Raw genomic sequence first — 14,395 nt, forward strand, 5'->3', positions numbered from 1 at the left:
GATGAATAGAAACGAAACAAAAAGAAATACAAATTATCAAAAAAAATATTTAAAAGTTAATTTTTTTATATTTTGTTTTAGTGTGGTTATCTAGGATTTTAATATTAAATCAAAAGATGGAAAATGGATTATGCTGATTAGTAGATTTTTTAACCAGCTTTATTGATCATATAAGCCAAATCTTATTTTGTTCCTCGTTATGAAAAAATATTTAAAAAAGTTAAAATCCCTTACGCAATAAACTTTGGGAAAATTGTCTTTTAAATCCTGAACTTTCAAATTTGGTTCATAAAAAGCCTGAACTATCGCTTGGACCATTTAAGGCACAAACTTATTTTGACTAACCGTTTAAAGCCTCAAATTAATTTGACTAAGCTATATTTAATACGTCGTTATCTCGGCTAACGACACGATTAAACGGAGTTAACTTCCGTTTACTGTTCCCGTTAAACCTAAGTTACGTCGTTTTGAAATTAGAAAAACCTCTAATTTTCTATCTTCTCAAAATCGCAATCTCTAATTCCCCAAATCAAAAATACAAATTATCTATCAAAAATAGAAAACTCGAAATAGCATCTTAATTTTGAGTGTGGATTAGTAATCTCCCAATCAATAATTTCGAGTTTTAGAATAACATTTTCCGGACTTTTTTGTGTCTTTTACAGCAAAGATACCACACGTAATCCACACTCACACTTCGTCGGGGATCCACGCTCTCCTCCTTCGGATTGTTCCTCTGAAGATAAATTCATCTTGAAATCGAAAGAGAGTTTGTATTTTTGATTTGGGAAATTAGGAATTGCGATTTTGAGAAGATAGAAATTTAGGGGTTTTTCTAATTTCAAAACGACTTAGCTTAAGTTTAACGGGAACAGTAAACGAAAGTTAACTCCGTTTAATCGTGTCGTTAGCCGAGACAACGACGTATTGAACATGGCTTAGTCAAATTAATTTGAGGCTTTAAACGGTTAGTCAAAATAAGTTTGTGCTTTAAATGGTTCAAGCGATAGTTTAAGGTTTTTTTGAACCAAATTTGAAAGTTCAGGATTTAAAAGATAACTAGAGCTTGTACCCGTGCGCCCGCACGGGTTGCTATTTTCCTTTTTATATCAATAAATATTATTTAATGTTTATTGGTTTAGATTTTAAATATTTATCGTATTTTAATTAAATATTTTATAAATATAACAATCAAATATTTTACGTGCTGTAGAAAATAGTGACCCGTGTCCGCTACTAAACTTTTGATAAAATATTGATTCATTGATATGTTTGAGTAATATTTCTTTGAACATGAAATTATTTTTCAAATGTAATAAGAATTTAAATATTTTGATCAGATTTGGATCATACGGTGAGATTTAGATACGTTAGAAAAATAATATTTGGTTATAAATATTAAACATTTTTTACAAAGATATTTAAATTTTCTTGTTGAAAATAATTAATAGTAACTGAAATGATTAAACGTATATGTTAGAAATTTTTGAAATATATATAATCATAGGTGAGATTATATTATATCAAATAATATTCACTTACAAATATCTCATATTGTTCTATAAGTTGTTTAAAGATATTTAAATCTTAGCATATATAAATTTTATTGTTCAAATTAAACATATATTTTAGGAATATTCATAATATTGTTTAATATCAAATTTAAACTTGATTTTTGTTCAAAATAATTAATGGTAACATTATCCAAGTTTAATATAGTTAAAATCGATTTTAAATTCGAACATCCCTAAAAATTAGTTAATTCGTGTAAGAAAATATATTAAATACAAAAATTAAGCTAAATTTGATTTAGGAAATGTTTTAATAAATAGAAAAAGACAATGATTCCTTAATAGGTTCATTTAATTACTTCAGTGGCATGTCATTGTAAATAAGTTGGAAAACTTAGGGATATTTTATATTTGTACTTCTATTTTAATAATATAGATTGTTTTATAAGTTAGCAGTTTCAGGCATCGATTCAGTTGGGTTCAGATATTTTGGATATCGGGTAACTCGGATACAAAATTAGAGGATCCATTATTATTTAACTATTTTTGGTTTGGGTTTGGTTCAGATAGCTTCAGATTCAGTATGGTTCGGTTCTGACAGTAAAATTAGTAATCAGAAAATACCTGAAAAATTGGTTCTCATGTGATTTAGGTTCCGGTTCGGTTATTTCGAGTAGTTAAATTAAAATGGATAATTTTGGCTACTTTGGATTAAAATATCCGGATAGTTTCAGATACTTTGAATAGTTCAATACTTTATAATAATTTCTTTATAATAATTTATTTTCTTTTAAATGTTTTTTAATATTTTAAATATATTTATTTTAGATATCGGATAACTCGGATAGGAGGTTAGAGATGATCCATTTATTATTTTAGCTATTTTTTTGTCCGGGTTCGGTTCGGATAACTTCGGATTCGGTTTGGTTCTGACAGTAAAATTGGAAATAAAAAAATAGAAAACTATGAGTTATATCTGTTAAAAGTAGAATACATTACGATTAGCATATTTAGAATCTACCAAAGATCTCAAAGATGCTCAAATCTTTGAAAATATTTACTGCTACCATACATATTACGTGTAGATTTTGCTGACCTTAAAATAGGAAATTAGTTCAAATATAAATTGTGTCAGAGTTAGTATTTAGAAATAAATGAGATCTCCATATCTTTTAAGTTTACGGTGGTTAGGTTTAATTAAGTAGAAGAAACATTTTAGTCAATCCAACTATTAATGTTAGCGACAAATATAAAACTTTTTATGGTAGTGGCATAGGATGGTAATTAATTAGGAAAACTAAGGGTTATTTTTTTTTGTACTTCAGTTTTAATAGATTAGATTTTCCCAATAAACTTTGGTCCTTTTCCTCAATTACACTTTTTTCTTAACATGCCTGTGGATAGAATAAGTTTTACCAAAGTGAAGTGACTATGGTTTAGTGAATACTAACATGCCTATTTTCTTCGGGGTTTGTCTCGTGTGATATAAACCCGCTGCGTGTTGGGTTAGTGACAAAGTGGATCATTTGCATGCTTTGTCAAAAGCGATTTTAACTAAAAATCGAAATTTTCACACTGCTTTTGACAAAATTCGAAAGCAACACTTGTTTCAGTTTAAATAAAACTCTTTTTGACTTAAATTTTAATATAAAATATAGTGGTGATTCAACGAAGCAAAACATTTAAGGAACATAATGTAACGCACCATCGCTCACCCTGCTAGCAAAAAACAAGAGCAACAAAATCGAGCATCCAATAAATAATTGTTTGATACATTTTAAGACATCTAATGCAACTAATTCTCTGGTCTAAATACGTAAATAAAATTCGTTTTGAATTATTTTACCATACAAGTTGAATATTAAAATAGTTGTCAGTGCTGCTTCTCTACAGTTCTACCGTAGTAATAACCATGTCAATTATCGCATCAATCATAGCAACTGCTGCGTCAACTAGGAAAATTACTGCTTTAACCACAGTAATAATTAGTTTTTATAAATATAAAGAAAAATCAATAAAAGGGATTCTTTGGAATTTTAAAGATTCGGGACTAAATTCTTGTCTCTATGACACTCTCTCCTTTCGCTTTCTCTCTTCTTCTTTTTTCTTTTTCTTTTTCTCTCTATTTTTTCTCTTTTTCATATTTTTCAGTTAAAGCTTCTCGATTTTCGAACACTTATCAGACTGAATTTTAAGGCACAGGATAGATTAATTGAAAAAAAATGATTATCTTGATGGAAAGTACGCATTTTATTAAAGTAATACACATGATAAATTTAATTTTATCGTATTTTACTTATACTTTCAGTTAAAAATTAGATTGTATGTTAATTTTATAGATGTTTTAAATCTATAATATATCATTTTCTGTAATTATTTATTTTCCGTGATTTTAAATTATTATAAACTATTATTAGTAGCCAATAAAAACACAGAAATAAAAAAATGAACAATTTTTCATTCCATATATGTATTTTTGAAAGTGATGTAATGTTTAGTAGTATTACGATTTATTTTTTGAATGGGGTTGAATAGTTTTTATCGAAACAGAGCTGTGAAAAAATATTGTTCAAATATTTTATAAGTTATCGTTATCAAATATTCGAAGACTGAATTATTTATATGCTTTTTTGCGATGCATGCTATTACCTTTAACTTTATTTTTCTTTTGTCTGATCAAATTTGTCTTGGCTTTTCTTTTTGTTTCTTTTCTTTTATGTTTTTTTGTTCTTTTCGCAAGTTTATTTATTTATTTATTTAATTTTTTTTTTTTTTGTTTAACCTGGGGGTATCCCAGGCCCAGAAGGCCCAGACTAATCCCCAAGGGGAAGGAATGTCCACGGATAGACGCCCCTCCCAGTTTTTCAAATGGGCCGAAAGCATGGCCCATATCCGTGTGGGTGACAAGAGCGTTGCAAGGTAGTTCCCTCCGGCGTGGATCGAACCCCCTACCTGGGTGCAGACGGAGACCCGTCCTAACCATATTTAATTGAAGTATATGTATTCTGTGTGAGGTTCTTGACAAAAAAAAATGTATTCTGTGTGAGGTTTTGTGGAGGCATATTAATTTGATTTTTGGAAGTATATTTTTATCGTGGTAGTACTAGTACGGTCTCTGAATGTCTCTAGCATGGGAAGCAAATCTTGTCCTTCTTCTAAACGCTTTTATTGTTTGTGGAATAAGTTTGTTCTTAGAGTAGAAATTACATATACGTTTTTTGAAAATGTAATATATATTAATATATATGTGAAAATTTGATTACGATCTTCGATTTTTAATTGATCTTTTAATCTTGAAACATGTATATAGAGCAACTTGCTAATTGTCATTATAATTTTTTTTATCAGATTAGACATCCAAAAAAAACATATACAGAACGAGGTGTATTTATGTATATATATTATCAGACGTTTGGGTGAGAATCTTCCAACTACATCATATTCCACGTTCATAATTCATCATTTGTTACCTTATCTACTTTGTATATTAATCAATTGTCTTTCTAGTATCAAATATATACTTTCATCATCGTAAAAGTCTTTTATGAAGTCGTCAGTGTTTTTTTTATAATTATTTGAGCATCGTGTGTATATGTGTGTGTGAGGCACGGTGTGTGAGGCACGGCCGCCCATTGTTGCCTCCTATCCCACTAAACCTCACGCAATCAATGCCACTAGTGTGGGTGTTTTATTGTATTATTACTTCACCTTTCACTTTAGCGCTTGGTAATTGATTAAATGTTGACAAAAATAGTTCTCTTTATTTTAATGAATGGAGATTTAAAGATAGAAATCCTTGTAATTATTTTGTTTAGTCGGGGTAAAATATCTTACAAAAACCCCTTTAATTATAACAATGCGTAACTAATTTATTACAAACCAGTTATGATAGTAATGCAATATACTCTATAGAACATAATAATTATCTCAACGCTTTATAAAATATATCATGTTTAGACTGTGTCACATATATAATCATGAGTTAAATATAATGATTAAGATTTTCCTTCTCTATGGGTATCAAAACAAAGAAGGAAACAAGAAACATCAAGTTAAGCCCTTTCTCAAAAAAAAAAAACATTATGTTTGATATAAAAGATAAGCATGGTAAAATGCTGTGAAGCGGTAAAAATACCGTAAGAGATTGTGACAGTGAAAAACGGTATAGTTGATTTGCTTGATGATGTCTCTTTATGAATTGGTACTCACCACTTTATACAATACATCTTCCTTACCAAAATTTGCCTTGACTAGATAGTGTATACTCACTCCAGTTCTTATACACATTTGTAAGATTTAACACATGCAAGAGATTCATGGACCAAAGATGAATCTATATCTTTCACTTACTTTTCACAGTCAACATTATGTCACCGAACAACAAAGAACATACCAGCTCATGCTTACAGATAACCATGTGAACACAAACCCTAAACACTTGAGACACACAAATACTTTAACTCTCTTTAATCAACCTAAATACCTCCCAAAAACTACTTGAAATAGCAAAAAATGTAATAGTAATTAGAAGCTTAACTCGTTATTCGCAACCATTTGATATGTTTCAATTGGTGCAACTTGTTCATGAAATAAATATATTCAACAAATTAACTAATATCATAATTTTGATAAATCTAAGATCATTTCCAATCCAACATTAAACCATATTTCTAGTATGATTTTCGCACCTAATAATAATTTATATTTTAAATATTAAATCATAACAAAAAAAAATATTTTAGTAATTTTTTAAAAAATTAGTGTACAATGTACTGTTGTGGTTGGAATTTTTTTAAATGTTTAAACTATGTTAAAATAATATGATTTTGATATCAAAATAGTATTATAGATTGGAAATGCCTTAGATCATAACTTTTCCAGGCTTCACTCGCTCCAAACTTAGTTGGTTTCTGACGTTTTAATAAAAATAAGCATTACCAATAATTATTAGACTATCTTTGATAAGATTGCAAATTTTTGTAAGAAAAATGGAACATATTGGATCAAAGGTAAAGGAAAACAAAAAGAGGAATGTAATGATTACATGAGAAATGATGAGTTGGAAAATGACAATCAAAGTATGAACCTTTTGGCCCACAACATTCGACAACTCACAGAAATCAAAGGCTTTTTGATTTCCCAATTTTAATCAAGAAGAAAAAAACAGCCTAGCTTAATTTTCACTTTTATATATATTTTTAAATCGCAAAAGATTTACTATTATTTTACATAAAAGCCTCTATTTTGGACCCAACATGCTTCTGTATGTCATTCTATTCACATTTATGAAAGTCTCTTTACCTCCTTTCTTACTCAGATACTCTTTAACTAATAAGTGTCCATGTATATTATACTAACTTGTAATGTACAGATCTATATTATTGTATTATGAGTATGTGATGTATAAGTCTATGTCATGTATATATACACGTTAAAATATAAACACCGTTGTTTACGACTTTTCACATGGTGGGAAAATATGTTAACTTGTATAGTAGTATTTGTTAACATGAACAGAACAAGACATACTTTGGTAAAAGAAACGTGGACGGTATACATCAAAGCTCGCAAAGTATAAACGTGGATAGTTAACTTAATTTTTTGTGAACATCTATTTTCAAAACTTGTTCGGAGGATTTTTCTTTTAAAAATTTGTTTATTAGAATGAGGAATCCCAATAAAGCAGAGGACTCTTTATTGTTTTAGCATGTTACTAAAGCAAGACAAGAAACGCACCCAAAACAAGACAAATTTCTTGGCTTTGCCTTATTATAATGTTTTGTGTCTTAGATGATTAATTGTTCCCAACTTTAATAACGATTTATAACTAATTCATTATTTAGTAATTTTACAACCATTTTATACACATGAATTTGAATCCGTTCATATTTTACATGACAACTATGTGTTCCTCCTAAACCATTGGAGCTCATTTTGATGGTGGGAGAACATTTATACAATTTCTTTTTTGCTAAAATTTGGTGCATACATTTATACAATTATCCTATAACATAATACTATATTTTATTACTATTAACGTATCTAGAAATTCTCTTTTTATCAAAAGGATAGCACTGTGGATCCAATAAACGCATATATCAAAAGTACCAAATATATCTATCTGGATATGGTTCTATTCTATAAAATGAGTCTACCATTACCATGAAAATCAGCAGCTATCTGTAGTAGGAGTCCTCAAACGAAGAGAGATAGAAAAGGCAAAGTTGAAAACTAAAAGGATTACATGTCTCAACATTAGTTTGGTGGATTCGGTTTTGTAGGTCACAGGTTCGAGTCTGATCATGAAAACTACAAAAATTAAGAAGTTAATAGAAAATGAGATAAATGAAATATTATACAATGTTGTAATTGTATGTTCACATTGCAAACAGCTTTAGAATCTGAAATAGTTTTGAAATGTTAATTAACAAGTCAATGTATTCAAACTGTAAAGTGTTCTATTGATTTGAAACTAATCGTTAGACATATTATCCATCGCTTTTGTTCTATTTTACGTGCTCAAACATCATCTTGGCAACAGTTTTATTAACTTTCTACATTTCTGTGACCGTCAAAGCAGCTTCATCAAACAACTAGTCTCTGAGTTCATCTGATATTCGATATCGGGGAGAAGCTATATATAATTACCGACATTGATTCGATGAAAACCGAAGCAGCATTCAAATCGTGCAATGGTCGATGGTAAGAAGCTATTCTTTCTGAGGAAGTCTTGTCCTGAGCCTGAACAGAACCAGCGATTACATAAAACATAGAACCCCAGGTTGAGTTATACATATACCCGACCGTTGAAAGGCTCAAACCCAGTTTTGTGGTTGTTAAATAAGTATGCTCTAATTTGGGCTTCTCGAGACCCAAAAATTTGGGTTTTAATTATTTAATTTTTTGGAATATTATATTAAAAATTATTTTAAAATTTCAATAGATTTTTATCTTACTATTAATTACAAATATATTAATTTTATTAATATTTTTCTGTCTCCAACACTATTAGTTGACTATGTCTAATTAACAAAAATTTAAATATATTTTAGTAATTTTTTTTAATCCGTATGGAAAATATCGAAAACCTGGTTAAGCAAAAGTTAAATTGTTGAATAGAAACAGCACGTTCTTTGATTACAAATATTACAAACACCACACATTTGCTTCACTTTGTCTTGGGTAGAATATTTGTGTAAAATTTCTGTATATTTAGAACGATCCAAATAAAAACATACCAGCGAGAAAAGAATAGGAATCATGATACTGACACTAATCGTTTGCTTCTGAAGTAAAACAGAACCAATAATAATATGATACTAATACTAAAGATTACAACATTATCCCTTCCTAAGTACTATTATTTGTCCCATTACAACTTCTACATCTAAACATATATGAATATCACTTACAAGAGTACCACACACCTTTTTTGCAAAGCTAAAACCATCATCACAAATGCCAAACGGAATATATGATTCCACAATAAACCCTAAAACTGTTAGCAGTATACAAGTACCATGGATTCACAAAGAAGACGAGTAAAGAACATTACCGGCCATCCGCAGATGATGTCTCTTTCTTGATTCAGCTTCATGTATGCGTCGAGAGACAACAACAAGAGGTGTTGTTTCATCTGCGGCGCGCAGCTTTGCTATCCATTTGAATACGGTCTGCATACATAGGCAACCGGATGATCTCCCTTATCTCCTGGAGCAACACTTCCTCTGTGATGTTATCCTTTATGCTTCTCATCACCTATTTTGAATATTAACAGTGGTTTTAGACTAAACCCCATCACCACCAAGTAACATTGACATATAGCAATGTATGAACAAGAATAATGCAACAATTGGGTATACGGATCCAAAGAACACGACCAAGCATACAAAAGCGAGGTGCTGACCTTTCTATAAGTGTTGATATCATTTGGCGTTGATTTATCGACCCTGACTCGCATGCTAACCCAGACTTGCTCATCCTGATCCCACGAACACTCTACAATCTTCCCGGAGTACTCCGCAGGGTCTGAATCATCTGTTACAGTTTTAAGTATTATCAGCTAATAGTTCTTACAAGTAATGATAAGTTATGATTGACAGTGTTTACTACTAACAAAACAATAAGCGGACATATCACCATACGCACCTCTAAAAACAACAGTATTCCCATCCATATGCTTTTTCTTCCCTCTTTCAAACAAAAACAGCATTCCACGGCCACTCTCATCCTGCTCGTACAGAAAGTCAACCGAATTCATTTCTGGATACTTCCATTTCAACAGACCTTCATGGGTACGGGCAACATAAGGATCATCCCAGCCCTATTAACAGAATAGGAGATTTTATTAAGAAGCCGTAACTAAAACTAAACTTCACAATCTCTGCATTTGTATAAAACTATGAGATCCTTTTACCGTCATATGGTTACCTGAAAGATTAGGCCGTCGGCTTCGTGTGAAAGTGATGGTATGAAACCCTTCAAAATCTTTTCAACCGCCGAAAGCAACCAGAAATCCTTTCTCCGCACCTAGTTAAGAAAACAATTGTACCAGCTCCATAGAAAAATTTACAAGGAAACAGGACTTGTAAGAGTGTAAATGGTAACTCTTAGTACGCACCCTAAAAGGCTCGAGGTCATATCGGTAGATTTGACTTCTGGCCTTCTCGTGATTACGGGGGTCTATCACCTCCTTCTCGAGCATCTTCCATCTTTCATAGAAAGGCCGCTGCTCATTTTTGAATTGTGCAAGTTTTCATTAGCAATTATAAGCAAATGACACATGATACAGCAAGTCAAAGAACTAGTTGATTATACTGACAGGGAGTATATTCGTAAACAGATTATGTGAAGGCTGAAAGTCTGCAACAAAGAATACTGAACAACTGCAGCAGATGATGTACTACTGTTTGCATGGAATACGCACCACCAGTATCAGACGCTCTAAATGAACATAAGGATCATACATATACATAATTCTTAAAGGATTTATTGCATTACGAACATATCAAACACACTAAGATAATCACAACAGTAAGCCCAGCATACATACTCAGTTCTTGAGCTAAAAATATTTAGAGTCCTATGAGCCAATTTAAAACAACGGAACCAATCCAACCATTATCGAGCACAGAAAGAAAATAAATAATGTCAGTTTCCAACCTCTACAACTGATTGACCGTTGATTGCTACCATATCATATATTAGGTATCTTCTCTCCTGCCTCTGTTTATCTGGCAAGGTATCAATAATCATCTCTCCATCAAGCAATGTGAAATGGTGCACTTTATCAGATATGCCCTGGTAACCATAAACAAGAAAGTAAGAAAATTGACAAGTTTTGTGTGGATATTGATACACATCCCCCTCAGCAAAGAGAATGTTACTCACTTCAGTTGGATGCTTGAAAGGGAATCGCATCTGTACCCTCCGAAATCTAAAGCTCCTATCTACTAGATAACATCCGTCCATGGTTAGCAGCATCATATATCGCGTTCCATCGGCCTTCCACGTTGCATAATAGTACCGCTGCCTCAACAGTTGCAAATTATCCCTGAATTAACATGGTAATTTAGCCCGAAACTAAGGGGATGCACTAGTTCAATCCTCTTTGCATGCACTACAAATAGTAATGCAAATATTCATTCATACCTGTTTAAGGAAACAGGGTGTGAACCTGGAAACTGCGAACATCCTCTTCCCTACATTAGAGAAAAGTAAATTCAGCAAGCACATGTTAGATTGCGCCAATGAAGAAAAGATGGATATATAAGGATACAAAAACAAAAGTATATCCTTGTTGACCTAGCCACTTGAGAAAAAAGCATACGACAGAAGCCAAAAGAAAAGAAGTAGCAGAAATTAAATAATAAGCCATGGTTTAGGATTCATAACGAAACATCCGTAAATGGGAAAAAGTACCTAGAACCCAAGGAAAACTTTCTTTCATGATCATCAAATAATGAGCACCAATATGATCAAGTTGACGTTCTAATTAATTACCTACTTTTGCAATTATTACAAGTAGCATGACATTAGATGGATGTGCAACAATTGGATAAGAGACATCAATCACGAGATGAAATGAATTTACACCAAAGAGAATTAAATTCAACATCAAGTGTGGTGTGAGACACTCGTAGATACAACTAAATAATATTATGTGTGAACACCTTATAACAAGATTTAAAGATTCTTACCCCAATATTCAGAGATAGCATCCTATAAAAGAATTGCCGGTAACCTTCCTCCTGGTCATGGGGAATTTCATCACCCAAAACGTCATCATTTGACATCTTTACTTCCACCTGATGGGTTTCCTCCTGCAAAAAATAAGGCAATAAGAAAGTATATAAACAAATAACCACCAGAAAAGCATGGAAATTAGATGCCCACTTTATGAGCTTTATCAGCATTGGATAGATTCAACAGCAACAATTAATATGAACTAGTAAATAAATTCCTGATAAACAAGTTAATTCACTAGTGATGGAAGCTTCTGAAAACCTACCTAAACCCATGTCAGAGGTTTTTATCTTTAGGCAATACCAATGTTTTCAAAGATATCACTAAATGGTAAAGTGGGATAAAACAAGGACTCTGAAGCTCGAATTCAGTAATAAGCCGTTCTTCAAATGGTTTCCCTAACTAACAAGGGAAAAAGGCATGTCTCAACCTTACGAAGATCGTTGTAATGACAGTTTCCGTATATAGATGATCAGCTGAATAAAAAATTATTAGTTAGCACCGAGCTTACTTGCACAGGACCAGCCGGACCGCCATCCTCATCATCATCTGGTAAAGCTTCACCATTTAAATCGAGCTCGGTAGACCTCTTCCATTCCGGAGTTGATGGGCAAATAACACTCTCGGGTTTTATTTCGTGATAAAATGTGTATAAAGCATCAATATAGTCTGGTTTATAGATTCCAGGGGGGCGGGCATCGGAAAAGATTTTTAACGCCTGACATCATATGATAAGATTCCTTACTCTTAGGAGTTACATGAAGTGCACAGATACAAGTACAACGAGAGAAATGAAAAAACTCACCTGTGTGACATTCATCGGCCCAGATCGCATAAGATAATGAACTATCATAAACCCTGTCCGGTTATGCCCATGTGTACAGTGGACGAGAATATACTTCTTTGAGTGTTTTAGATTTAGGACGAACTGATTAACCTGAAGACAGTTTCTTGAGTGAGATACTAACAGTAGATAAAATTGCTTTAACAAGAACATCAAGAGAAAAATAAATTACAACATCAGGTAATGATTCCTGGGTTTTTGACAACAGAAAACATATACCTCATTGACAAACGCGTTGACAGACACATTATCTGGCACTGCATCACGACCCCTGCATGCAATCTACAAGCAAAGTAAACTAAAGATAAAGCAATCTGCTATAGCTATCACAGTACTCACGGAGGATGTGGGCATAGACAGTATGTATTCCTATTACCTTAACATGCTTGATGCCTTCTTTCTTTAGGTCTGCCGTAGAATAGTAACGAGTTGTATTTGTCAAATCAATCACTAGACCAAGCTGAAAAGATAGTGACGTTACACAATAAGTTAGATAACGGAGAAATTAGTGTTAAATAAAAAATTAGACAGACACATATTTTCAACAAAGGACAAACAGATTCCACAAATTACCTTTCTCCCAGCTATCCTCTGGTTATGGATCACCTGTTTAAAAGAGTATCTACTACCAGGAGGCACATGATTGTTGTAAGCTTCATTCAAAGGAACTTTGGAAGGAACGATGAATCCTATCTCATGCCCAGAAGCAGGGCAATCCAGCCAACCTGTGATATCGGACAGGCTGTCAAACAGTCACCCTATTTAAAGCATTTGCCTAAACGGGAAAAAAAGACAAAAAAGAGTAAGAGAAGGGAGTATTATTTACCTTGAGGGAGCTTGTATCTATCATAAGCTTGAGCATTCCGGTTCTGATAGTATTGATCACGGAAGAGTGGTTGAGAGTTATGCGTTGGCTTGTCGTATCTCATTCGTTTCCTCCTCTCTTCACGTTCCTGACACAGAATCAGAATCCATATTATTATTAACTATTAGACTTGTATAGTACAGACTGTGGAAAAGAAATAAAAAAGTACCCACCCGTCTTGCTATTTCGACTGCAGATTCAATCCTGCCATCTTCAAGATGTCTCACATAGGGCTCATCGTCTTCTTCTTCTTCGGGTTGGGGTGAAGCATTTAAGTCCATCGTAGCAACCATTCAAAGGGAAAATGAGCAGAGCATTAACCTAACAAATCCTTTCTCAGCAAGAAGGGCAACACAAATGCAAACTCAAAATCAGTCCCAATTCTCTCTATACTAGTATTTGAGCAAATAAAAGATTCAAAGCCAGAGATCCACATAAGATCCGTTTACTTCTCTGCCATTTCTCTCAGCTACTAAACAGAAGAAGAACCCTAGAAGCTACGACGAATCAACAAATCTCACTCAGCTTAACATTTTTCAAAATTCGTTCCCTAAATCGGAAAACATGGCAAGCAAGGAATCAGGTGTGTCACTATACAAGTGTGAAGACGTACTAAAGCGTTGTTCGAGGAATCAGTCTAACATCCATGGTTGATTTGAAGCAAGAGAAGTTTCGTTAACGCCGAGGAAATTCCAACGGAGAGGGTGGAGGTTCAATCGCAGGTACAGTAGGAAAAGGGAAAAGTGAAATCGGAACCCTAGAGAGAGAGAGAGAGAGAGAGAGAGACGAGTGAGGAGAGAAAAGGAATCCAACGACTTCAACGATATACTTCTCAGTCGAGGTAAAAAAAATGCTCCGTTGCCGGGACTCGAACCCGGGTCTCTCGGGTGAGAGCCGAGTATCCTGACCAGCTAGACTACAACGGACGAT

The 14,395-nt window shown here is 32.8% G+C and overlaps 1 protein-coding gene and 1 non-coding gene across 3 annotated transcripts; both read right to left on the bottom strand.

Moving 5' to 3' along the window:
* Positions 1-8,803: 8,803 nt before the first annotated feature.
* On the bottom strand, positions 8,804-14,275 carry LOC108860069 (uncharacterized). Of its 2 annotated transcripts, none has more exons than XM_056986260.1 (17): positions 14,079-14,275; positions 13,639-13,796; positions 13,427-13,553; positions 13,174-13,325; positions 12,977-13,060; positions 12,820-12,882; positions 12,562-12,693; positions 12,259-12,474; positions 11,711-11,833; positions 11,163-11,212; positions 10,902-11,064; positions 10,674-10,811; positions 10,132-10,239; positions 9,942-10,040; positions 9,660-9,834; positions 9,418-9,548; positions 8,804-9,269 (listed from the first exon to the last, which is right to left on the bottom strand). In XM_056986260.1, the coding sequence occupies exons 2-17, from the start codon at positions 13,756-13,758 to the stop codon at positions 9,144-9,146; spliced, it is 2,007 nt and encodes a 668-aa protein (XP_056842240.1). In that variant the 5' UTR covers positions 13,759-13,796; positions 14,079-14,275; the 3' UTR covers positions 8,804-9,143. The 2 variants fall into 2 exon arrangements, with proteins under 2 accessions (XP_056842240.1, XP_018489478.1); XM_018633976.2 differs by having other exon boundaries at positions 12,268-12,474; positions 14,079-14,272.
* Positions 14,276-14,318: 43 nt separating this feature from the next.
* Positions 14,319-14,391, bottom strand: TRNAE-CUC (transfer RNA glutamic acid (anticodon CUC)). The gene has a single exon. It is a non-coding gene; the product is annotated as a tRNA-Glu (tRNA).
* Between the last annotated feature and the right edge of the window lie 4 nt (positions 14,392-14,395).

Source organism: Raphanus sativus, chromosome 5 (assembly GCF_000801105.2).
Source record: "Raphanus sativus cultivar WK10039 chromosome 5, ASM80110v3, whole genome shotgun sequence".
Taxonomy (NCBI): Eukaryota; Viridiplantae; Streptophyta; class Magnoliopsida; order Brassicales; family Brassicaceae; genus Raphanus; species Raphanus sativus.